Here is a 12,031-nt window from a genome sequence, read left to right as displayed (position 1 = left end):
CCAGCCTGGCCAACATGGTGAAACCCTGCCTCTACTAAAAATACAAAAAATTAGCCAGGCAGGATGGTCCATGCCTGTAATTCCAGCTATCAGGAGGCTGAGGCACGAGAATCATTTAAGCCTGGGAGGCAGAGAAAATAGTAATTCAAGAGTATATCAACAAATAGGGATTAACAATAGAACACAACACTTTCATTCATATGAATCACACAATTTCATTTATATGAAGCTAAAGAATAGGCAAACTGGAAATGTGCTCAAATTAGATGATGGTGAGGGTTGCCTGATCATGTAAATACACTAACAACCATTGAAATGAACATATTAAATAGATGAATTTTATGGTATATAAATTATATCTCAATAAAAGAAATAAATATTATAATACACAAAAATTTGATAGGCCGGCTGCAGTGGCTCACTCCTGTAATCCCAGCACTTTGGGAGGCCGAGGTGGGTGGATCACTTGAAGTCAGGGGTTCGAGACCAGCCTGGCCAACATGGTGAAACCCGGTCTCTACCAAATATACAAAAATCAGGTGGGTATGGTGGCACATGCCTGTAATTCCAGCTACTTGGGAGGCTGAGGCACGAGAATCACTTGAACAGGGAGACAGAGGTTGCTGTAAGCCAAGATCGCGCCACTGCACTACAGCCTGGGCGACAGGGCAAGACTCCATCTCAAAAATAAATAAATAAACAAAAATAAAAATAAAAAATAGAATATTATAATAAAAATTTGATATCTTTAGATTTTTAAAAGCTTAACTTCATTTGTCTTATATAGTGCCCATCTAAAAGTTGTTTCAGATAATTCAGTAAAGTTTAATAAATTATCCCTTTGAACCTAAAAAAAAAAAAAAGAACATTCAACACTAATCTACAGTAAAAGAAATTAGAATGCTGGTTGCCTGGGGTGGGGAGCAGAGATAGAAAAGGTGCCCAGTGGAATACTCTGGGTACTAGAAATGTTTTACATCATGATTGAAGTATGATTTACAGGGGTGTATGCTCATTAAACTGTACATTTAAGTTCTGTATGCAAATTGTATCTTGATTTTAAAAATTAAACCATTAGCATTAAAACTAAAATGAGCTTGATTTATGCATATGAAAACATACCTGAGCCTCCTCTCCAGTCCCAGGGACATCTTTGGAATACTGCAGAAACTGTGCCACATAGGTCATGATGCACTTTTCATCAGGATCAACAACATCCACATCTGCAAGATACACCACACTATCAATTAGCTGTTACACATTTGCTATAATGAATACTCAAGAATGGGCTATGCCATAGCCTCTGCCATTTGGTTCACAAGCTCTGGAAATGCACCAAAGTAGTCACCCAGCCATCCAATTTCTGTTTACTCAGCCTTGCTGCAAGACTGCAGTGGCTAAGAGTTTAGATCTATACTCAGAGAGATCTGGGTTAAATCCTGGCACTAGTATGTGCACAGTCTCCGTTTTCTAATAATAAAGTATCACTATGGGGTATGTCTGAGGGCATAAGTAGTCAGAGAGGATGAAGAGGAGAAAATAAAGCATTCCTCTTTCTAGACACATAGTGCAGAAATTCCTCCAGGAATGCAGGAACATACAGCAATTAGAATGCATTCCTGACACGTTGGTCTTGGCATGTGTGCAGTAAAGCATCTCCAAAAGCATATATTGTACGGAAGGCTTATCTAAGACATCCACAGAGTTTGTTCATTCATTCATGGAACAAGTAAATCTACTGAAAGCCTTCTACAGGCCAGGCTTTGTGTTGCATTAAGAGTCCATGGTGAAATAAGTTTGTAAAATGCTGAATTAAACAAAATTTTAAAGACTACAAATTCTTATTTATCTTATTTTTTATTTTTTTTAGACAGGGTCTGTCTATGTTGTCCAGTCTGGTCTCAAACTCCTGGCCTCAAACAGTCCTCCAACCTCAGCCTCACAAGTAGCTGGCACAAGACACTGTGCCAGGCATATAAATTCTGTAAAGTGCAGAACTTCTCCAGGCATCTAATAAGTGAAGGAGATCATAAAATCACAAAAGGGGGGATGCAATATGTCACAGACAAAATGAACACCTAATTTGTAGGTGTTTCTTGACCTAAACAAGCAATGAAGATTGTTGAAAAAAAAAAAAAACTTCACTGTTTATTTATTAATTAAGTTAAACTTAAAGCAACAAATATTTACAGAGAGCCAATAAATGTGGGTCACAGGCAGGGGCTACAAGGATACATAAGGTATGGTCCATGCCTTTGGAGATCTTACATTTCAACCCTCTATTCATTCAGCTAGTAGATGCCAGATGCCTTAAAACATTATCTGCCCCTCAAGGAGTTTAAGGTTAGGAGAAAAACAAATAAACAAATACAACACACCATGCGTGCTTTAGTGAACATATTTACTAGGTTCAATGAGTGCTCTAAGTCACCTGAAGTAGAAAATAAATCCAATCCATTTGCAAACAATGTAATTCAAGGCAGTTCAGCATATAAAAGCCAGCAATAAAAAGCTGAGGGTAGGGTCTCAATATAGGAAGAATTTCTAAGAATTAAGTTATTCTATCTTTAACTGAAAAAGATATAAACACCAAGAGATATATAAAATAATGATATTGGCTTATTTAGATATCGCTTTATAAAAACTTATTATATACGAAGCCACACGTGAAGATTAAATGTGTTAACAATATTATGTCAAAATAGTTCCCTTATTCAAATATGACTATGGTATTTGGTTTGCATAAATAATCATGATGCATTTCACATTTTTGAGCTATTATTTAAGCCATTTATAATGAATTATGGGCAATTATGCGGAAGAAATTTGTTTTTACTATAGTGTCTATTTCATTAGTTGCCTGGTTATTTGTACATACAAAAATGGAGAAAATATTTTATACTAATAATAAAGATTTGGAGAATCACAATATAAGAAAAGTATTTAAAACAGTCATCAGAAATAGGAAATGAGAACAAAAGCATGAGGAAAAATAAAGGAAAAACAAAAGACAACGAAAAGCCAAAAAGAAAAGCCAAAAGACAAAGAAAGGGAGAAAAGAAGGTAAAAAAGGAAGGGGGTAAAAAAAGAGGGTAAAAAGTTAACAAGAATTAGTAACAACCAACATGAAGCCAGACCAACGTCCAAACTGTAGAAATACGGCTGTAGGCAGGCCAGGTACGGTACCTTAAGCCTGTAATCCTAGCACTTTGTGAGGTCGAGGTGGCGAATCACCTGAGGGCAGGAGTTCTAGACCATCCTGGCCAACACGGCGAAACCCCCTCTCTACTAAAAACACAAAAATAGCCATGCGTGGTTGCACATGCCTGTAATCCCAGCTACTCGGGAGGCTGAGGCAGGAGAATTGCTTGAACCCAGGAGGCGAAGGTTGCAGTGAGCCGAGATTGAGCCGCTGCACTCCAGCCTGGGAGACAGAGCAAGAGACACCATCTCAAAAAAAAAAAAAAAAAGAAGAAGAAAAGAAAAAAGAATATGGCTGTAAGCTCACATGTAAGTTCTAAGTTCACATTAGGCTGTGAGCTTACAAATATAACCTAATTCAACTCTTAACAAAACCTGAAGTCCAAAGAGGCTAAATACCAGTAGTAAAGAGCACAGCTACCACACCAGATCTTGGTTTCTAATACCATTCTCCAAAAAAAAGAGCCAGGGCTCCTTGGAGAAATGACTGATCCTAAGACTGGGGCAGGAAATATACAAGATGAGTCTGCAGCATCTTGTCAGGGCAGAAAGTAAGAAAATGCTCAAAAACAAACAAGCAAACTCCATACTGATGGGGATAAATCAAAGGAGCATAGGAGCCAACTGAAAGAGCTCCTAGTGGACAAAACTTTGAGCGTAAAGAGGACTTTTAAAAAAACTGACCATTAAAATAAACAAAGTAGTACTGCATTACAACTAAGAGTATAAAATATCAATAAGTCCATACTGATAGAAATAAATGACTGAATAAATAAGTAAATGGGGGAGAATAGACAAACCTCTGTGCAGAAGAACTTCAAATACTTTACATAGATAATCTGCCATCAAGGAGAGTGAGCATTAACTCTCCCAAGTGTGGGCTATGCAGTGATTTCCCTCCAAAGAGCACAGTATGGAGAGAAGGGGGAGAAAAGAGTAACTTTACCATGAGAACCCTGATCAGCACTAGCTCAGCCAGGTGATCAAGGTAAGCATTGACAGTAATAAATCATGTTGACAGTGTATACCCTTGAAAGGATGTGATGAGAATGACATTCTACTGCTGAGTTCTTCCTTGCAAGAACACAAAAACCCAGTATAATCATCAGAAAAAAACATAATGTAAATTCCAATAAAGGGGCATCCTACAAAATACCTAACCAGTAATCTCCAAAACTGTCAAGGTCATTTATTTCAAAGTCTGGGAAACCGTCACAGTCAAGAGGAGTCACAGGAGATATGACAGCTAAATATAATGTGGTATCCTGGCTGGGATACTGAAAGAGAAAAAAGTCATTAGGTAAACACTAAGAAAATATGAATAAAGTATTACCTTCATTTAAAATAACATATCCGTATTGGTTCATTAATTATAACAAATGTACTATACTAATATAAGATGTTAATAGGGGAAACTGGGTGCAGGGTTTATGGGAATTTACTGCACTATCTTCTCAATTTTTCCATAAATCTAAAATTGTTCTAAAACTGAAAGGCTTTTTTTTTTTTTTTTTTTTTTTTTTGAGATGGAGTCTCACTGTTGCCCAGGCTACAGTGCAGTGGCACGATCTCCGCTCACTGCAACCTCTGCCTCCCGGGTTCGAGCGATTCTCCTTCCTCAGCCTGGGCAGAAGAACTTCAAATACTTTATATAGATAATCTGCCATTAAGGAGAGTGAGCATAACTCTCCCAAGTCTGAGCTATGCAGTGATTTCCCTCCAAAGAGCACAGTATGGAAAGAAGGGGGAAAAAAAGAGTAACTTCACCATGACAACCTTGATCAGCACTAGCTCGGCCAGGTGAGGCAGTAACTGGGATTACAGGCATGCACCACCACACCCGGCTAATTTTGTATTTTTAGTAGAGATAGGGTTTCACCATATTGGCCAGGCTAGGTCTTGAACTCCTTCCCTCATGATCCGCCCACCTTGGACTCCCAAAGTGCTGGGGCATCAGCTACAGTGCCCCGCTGAAGTTTATTTAAAAATACAAAAAGGGGCTAGGAGTGGTGGCTCACGTCTGTAATCCCAGCATTTTGGGAGGCTGAGGTGGGCAAACACTTGAGGCCACGAGTTCAAGACCAGCCTGGACAACATAGTAAAACCCCATCTCTACTAAAAATATAAAAATTAGCCAGGCACAGTGGCACACACCAGTAGACCCAGCTACTCAGGAGGCTGAGGCAGGAGAATTACTTGAACCAAGGAGATGGAAGCTGCAGTGAGCCGAGATCACACCACTGCACTCCAGCTTGGGAGACTGAGCGAGACCCTGTCTCAAAAAAAAAAATTAGCTGGGCATGGTGGCGCACACTTGTAGTCCCAGCTACTGGGGAGGCTGAGGCACAAGAATCGCTTTAACCCAGGAGGTGGAGGTTGCAGCGAGCCAAGATTGCTAGGCAACACAGCGAAGACTCTGACTCCAAAAAAAAAAGGAATGAAGTATTGATACATGCCACAACGTGGATGACCTTGCAGACATTTTGCTAAGTTAAAGAAGCCAGTCACAAAGACCATATATTGTATAATTCCATTTATGTGAAATGTAATTAGCAAGTACTGGGGCATGGGGGGGTTAGGGGCAAATGGAGAGTAACTGCTAATGGTCACAGGAGTTCCTTTGGGGATGACAAAAATGTTCTAAAATGAACTGCGGTGATGACTGAACAATTTTGTGAATATAGTTCTCCTTGGTATCCACGGGAATTGGTTCCAGGACTCATCTCTAGATTGCTTTTAATATCCAATACAATGTAAATGCTATGTAAATAGTTGTTATACAATTGTGTAACATGTATTGTTTAGGGAATAATGACAAGAAAAAAGTCTGTACATGCTCAGGAAAAATGCTTTTTTTTTCCAAATATTTTCAATCCAGTGTTGGCCGACTCCATGGATATGGAACCCACAGACATGAAGGGCAGGCTGTATACTAGAAACCACTAATTTGTATACTTAAATGATACATTATATGGTATGTGAATTATCTCTTAATAAAGCTGCTTAAAACCAAAAAGATTAAGTGACAAATCCACAGTCACCTGGTCAGTGAGTGTGCTGGAACTAGCTGACTCACATCGGCTTAAGAGAGTTGACTGCTAAATGTTCAGAAGTTTTTGTAAGCTGGTTGTGAAAAAATCATCAATAAAAATTAAATCATATAAATGCACAAATTATATTAAAAGCATAGGTAATAAATACTCAAAACTTATCACTTCCCAATTATTGTATTACATTTTACTATTAACTATATGCTCCTGAGGCTGTCTATTGTATCTGTATGATGGAAACAACATATAATGGTGTGGGTACTGCACATCTTTTTCTAATTCTGTGTTCAGTGACTGCACATTGGTAACTTGAAATCAGTCACAGCAGTAGCATTTATCACACAGAAGTCTGCAAATGAAGGCTTGACTGTTGTTCTGTTAACTGCTAAAAAAGAGATGAAGAAATTGTTAATAATGCAGGTAAATCTTAAAAATATGTTCTGTCTAAAGCTGTTAGTTGCATTGCGAATAGCATAAAAAGTTGAGAAAATATTCTTCTAGTATTCAATTCAGCAAAGAAGTCATTCATGTCATTGAAGAACAAATGAAGTTCTGATATACCTCTTATTACACTTACTTATTAACATAAAGGAAATTCTAAACTAACATTCATGTCAGAACTATACTTCTTCAGCAAATACAACCCTAAGTTAGTTACAGATGGATACAGAGTTTGGCAAAAATGAACAGAAGCATTTTGGAGCTATATGAAATCTATAAGAAAGCGTATCATAAACGTTATAATTATTTATAAAATAATACATATTCCTTAATATCAGTAAAATCTATAATAGTGTAAATGTGTGTACATTTCCCATTGTTTGGGAGAGCCAGTCACTAAACATTTGTATACACACCCCAGTAATAGAGCTGAGACTAGAATTCATACGCGCTTGACCTATTCGTTCATCATAATTTTCACTAATCCCGTATACCTCTATTATGACCTTAATGTTTTTTTAATAGCTTTGGTTACATTATGAAACATTACAATTCAAAGTAAACTGCTTTTGAGAAAGAAGTAAAATTTTTAAATCTTAATTTTATAAAGTTAAATTATAATTTGACGATGATCTCTAAAACTAACCAGTACTTAGGATGTTGTTGTTAACAATCCAACACGACTGAGCAGAATCAATGACCAACCACATAGGCACAGACGGGAAAGCAGCAGTTTCTATTCTCACAGAGGTTCAGCTTTAACTCAGAGGGAGGGAGGAAGGAGAGACATATAAACAACTTTAATTCAAGACTCAGAGAAACATCTTACAAAAGAGATTTAGAATAGAATAACAGAATCAAGAAGAAAAAAACACAGAACATAATAGAAGAAAATCAAGACAGAGGCTCAAATTATTCCCAATAACAGCATTGTTTGCTTTCAGCTGTGGCTTCCCCTATAATTACTGAAGTTAACAAATTGGTAGGAATTGTTTGATTGCATCAAATTCGATAAAGAGTTTAAGTTAAACCCTCCAGGACTAAAATAGAATGCCATTATGTTTATTCATGTATAGATACTATTTTGAAATCAACTTCATGCTAAGCCTTAAAGATTGTTTTAAAAACAAAGAAGCTTCTTTACCTTCTGGTTCCAGCAATCTGGGGATTTTTAATTCTTGTTCTGCAATTCTGAAGGCCTCTCTCAGATTGTCTTTGTTGGATCTATGCTTCACATTCTTCATGTCAATTAGGTCTGGTCGCAAGGCATGAATGATGGCCAAAAAAGCCATCCCATTTCTCCAACTTGACTTAAAATCGGTTACATTGACAGACTCATAGCTATCATAAAAGGACAAAAACATGATAAATACCATTAAAAAGAATGTAACACCCCCCTCCACTATATTCAATAGTAATTAAAATTTGGCAAATCAAGTAAATTAGATACATCATGCTAGATAAAATTTTTTATCTTGTGACCATATTAAAGGAAAATGCCAAGTTTGATGAAACTCAAAATACCACAGAACACTGATTCTCAAAATTTGTTTCCTGAGCCAGCAGCATCAGTATCACATGGGGTGCAGGTGTTAGAAATGTAAATTCTCAGGCCGAATCCCATACCTACTGAATCAAACTCTGGAGGTGGGCCTGAAATCTGTGCCTTTAAAAGCCCTCCAGGAGATAATGATATTCACTCAAGATTGATGCCCTTCATTACCAAATCTGTTGGCTTAAGTCTGCCTTTAAACTTCTACATACAGGGAAGGTCAAGGTCCCTAACTAGAGGAAATGATTTTCTTTTTCAGTGGGACAAATTAAATGATACATTGTGTGTAATTAATGGCCAGTAGCTCACTAGATAGATAGACCTTGTCACTCCTCTGCTTAAAACCCATCATGACAGATGAATGGATAAACAAAATGTGGTATATACATACAATGAATATTATTCATCCTTAAAAAGAAGGGAAATTCTGGCTGGGGACGTTGGCTCATGCCTGCAATCCCAGCACTTTGGGAGGCTGAGGCGGGAGGATCACTTGACAATGGGAGATTGAAGCTGCAGTGAGCTACAATCGCACCACTGCACTCCAGCCTGGGTGACAGAATGAGACTGCCTCAAAAAAAAAGGAGGGAAATTCTGACACATGCTACAACATGAAGGAACCTTAAAAACCATGCCAAGTGAAATAAGCCAGTCACAAAAGGACAAATACCACATGACTCCACTCATATGAGGTATGTAGAGTAGTCAAATTCATAGAGAAGTAGAATGGTCATTGCCAGAGGCCAGGGTTTGGGGGATGATGGGGAGTTCTAGTTTAACAGGTACAGTTTCGCAAAAGGAAAAAAGTTCTGGTGACAGAGAGTGGTGATGGTTACACAACCATATGAATGTAGTTGGAGCCACTGAACTGTCCACTTAAAAATGGTCAAAGTGGCATATTTTAGGTTATGTATATTTTATCACAATAATATCTACATCTATCTATCTATCTATCTATCTATCTATCTATCTATCTATCTATCAACATCATTAGCTAGCCATTGTATTTAGAATAACATCTCTCACCCTGGTCCACAGACCCTAAATGATTTGGCCCCTGCCTGCTTCTCTCATCTTTGTATCTCCCCTCTCTTACAGAGTTGCAGTCACACCAGCCTTGTTCCTGTTTCTCAAAGCCGCCCTCCTAGTCACTGTCCTTGGACGCTCCTTCTCACAGATCTTCATAAAGCCTCCCACTTGAGGAGTCAGCTTAAAGTCTCTCCGCAGCAAAGCCCTGCCTTACCACCTGCACTAAAGGAGACACTCTCCCTGCCCTCAACCTTCTTGACCATAACAAAAGTCCTTCCTAATCTGCTTGCCAACTGTAATTATCATATTTCTTCATGATAATTCCTGCTTTCCCCATCAGGATGCAAGCCTTTGAGAGCAAGGGCTTTGCCCTTCTTGTTCACCACTGTAGACTCATTCCCCAAACAATGCCTGGCATATCACCAGGGCTTAAGACACATATTTTTTAAAAAATCACTCCGTCACTATTCTGTGCTTCATAAGGGATCAGTGAAAGTCTTGCAAAAGGGTATAGCTGCCTGCAACACTTGGGATATATTCTAGAACAACTATAGTGTCCTTTCATATCCCATAAAAAGCATGAAAAAATTCAAGAGACTATTTTAAGGTCTGAATCAAATGATAAAAGCTACTCAGGAAATAGTCTGCTCCAGATGACCTGGGTTTTCCTGTTTACTTATGGGAAAAAAGCTTAAAACTATGACTGTAATAAACTACATAGCAGTCAGTGATTTTTGTGTTGTCTAACAAATATGTTTGTGGTATCTACTTCATCGAGAAACTGTTCTAAATGCTTTAAAAAAATTCTTATGCATATAACAACCTATGACATATTACTATTCACATTTTATGACTGAAGAAATTGGAACACAAAGAGATTAAGTGTTCAAAGTCACCAGTTAGAAAGTACAGGGCGCCAGCACTTCAAATCCGGGTACTCTGACTTTAGAGTGTGCAAGACTAAGGTAAACCATTAGGTGGGTGCAAAAGTAATTGTGGCTTTTACCATTAAAAGTAATGGCAAATTGTAATGCAATGGCAAAAGTAATGCAATTACTTTTAAGTAATTAAAAGTAATGGCAAAAACTGCAATCACTTTTGTACCAACCTAATAATAACTAAAGGATGGCGGCTGCAGCTGAGGGCAGGGCCAGACCTCAGCACCTTGAGTGTTGAACCAGCACTGCACTGACTGGCAGGCACTGTACTTAATACTGTGTAGGTCAGCTCTGCACTGATGAGCCAAAGCCAATACCACAAAGACGCTGCTGCCAGACCTTCGAGGGTGGAATTAGGCTCCTGGTTGGCAGAACCTACACTCATTTAGATGTGGAGAACGGGGCCTGATTCATCTGTTTCACAAATGAGAAAATACAACATATTACTTACAAAACAGTCTTATTGAAATAAAACACAAATATTGAAATAATAAAACACAGGATATTGAAATAAAAGTTATCTAATAATACCACCAATGATGGCCAAAACTAGGATAAACCCATGATGAATTACTTAAGAAGAAGTGCTACATTTTCATAAGCTTAGCATAAGCTCTACAGTTGAAAACTAAGAAAGATGGGGAGAAGTGAAGAAAAGATAAACTGTTGTAAAATATATGGGGCTTTGAAAGGACTTTAAGGTTATTTATGCATAAATGAAATAAATCTGAGTATGACATAATAATGCTTTTCACAAATACTGTTTAGGATTTTTAAAATATAGAAAACTGGAGTACAAATTATCTCTAGGAGATTCAAGAAACAGTTCATTTAATGTACTTTAAACCTCTATATAAGGTTATGTATGTTTATGGCTCTCATAAAATATAGAGAACGAATGACAATTAAAGAAAAGTAAGGCTGGGCCGGGAGCAGCGGCTCACCCCTGTAATCACAGCACTTTGGGAGGCCGAGGTGGGCAGATCACCTGAGGTCAGGAGTTTGAGACCAGCCTGGGCCAACCTGATGAAACCTCATCTCTACTAAAAATACAAAATTAGCTGGGCATGGTGGTGCACAGCTGTAATGCCAGCTACAGGGGAGGCTGAGGCAGGAGAATTGCTTGAACCCAGGAGGTGCAGGTTGCAGTGAGTTGAGATCGCGCCACTGCACTCCAGCCTGGGCGACAAGAGCGAAACTCGCTCTCAAAAAAAAGAAAAGTAAGGCTGAAAGCAGAAGTTCAGCTCTATCTTGGCCTTTCAGCAGGAAGGACTTACTCTGAAGTCCTGCATTTGAAAGGGCTTAGCAACATATTTATGACCCTATTTACCTAACAATGCTATGATGTGACAAGAAATGCCTTTTGAACTCGACAGCTGTTCTAGTAGAGAGACCTCCGAATCTACAGTCCTTATTTTTCCTAAGCTCCATCTCAGACACTGGTTAAAATGGAAAAGTAAATTGTCTACTAAGAGCAAAAAACATTTTTCTTTGTTTAAAAAAAAAAAAAAGATATGAGCACTAACTTTCCTTCATTATCCCCAATTTTTAAAAATGCATACTCCAGCCTGGTGTGGTAGCTCACACCTGTAATCCCAGCACTTTTGAAGACGGAGGCAGGTGAATTGCTTGAGCTCAGGAATTTGAGACCAGCCTGGGCAACATGGCAAAACCCGATCTCTACAAAAAATACAAAAATTAGCCAGACATGGTGGTGTGCACCTGTAGTCCCAGCTACTCAGGAGGCTAAGGTGGAAGGATCAATTGAGCCTGGGAGGTCAAGGCTGTAGTGAGCCACAATCACACCACTGCACTCCAGC

At 38.4% G+C, this 12,031-nt stretch overlaps 1 protein-coding gene across 11 annotated transcripts in view; it reads right to left on the bottom strand.

Moving 5' to 3' along the window:
- SYNE2 (spectrin repeat containing nuclear envelope protein 2) overlaps positions 1–12,031 on the bottom strand; it is a 374,696-nt gene that overhangs the window by 264,211 nt on the left and 98,454 nt on the right. For all 11 annotated transcript variants that reach the window (XM_055362017.2, XM_063697890.1, XM_055362019.2 and 8 more), the window contains exons 8-9: positions 7,837–8,033; positions 1,123–1,223 (exon numbers count right to left, since the gene is read on the bottom strand). In XM_055362017.2, coding sequence (XP_055217992.2) covers positions 1,123–1,223; positions 7,837–8,033 — 298 coding nt within the window. The remainder of the gene's footprint in view (positions 1–1,122; positions 1,224–7,836; positions 8,034–12,031) is intronic.

Source organism: Gorilla gorilla, chromosome 15 (genome assembly GCF_029281585.2).
Source record: "Gorilla gorilla gorilla isolate KB3781 chromosome 15, NHGRI_mGorGor1-v2.1_pri, whole genome shotgun sequence".
NCBI classification, from domain to species: domain Eukaryota; kingdom Metazoa; phylum Chordata; class Mammalia; order Primates; family Hominidae; genus Gorilla; species Gorilla gorilla.
The sequence above is the reverse complement of the archived record's forward strand: the minus strand, read 5'-3'. Positions and strand labels throughout refer to the sequence as shown.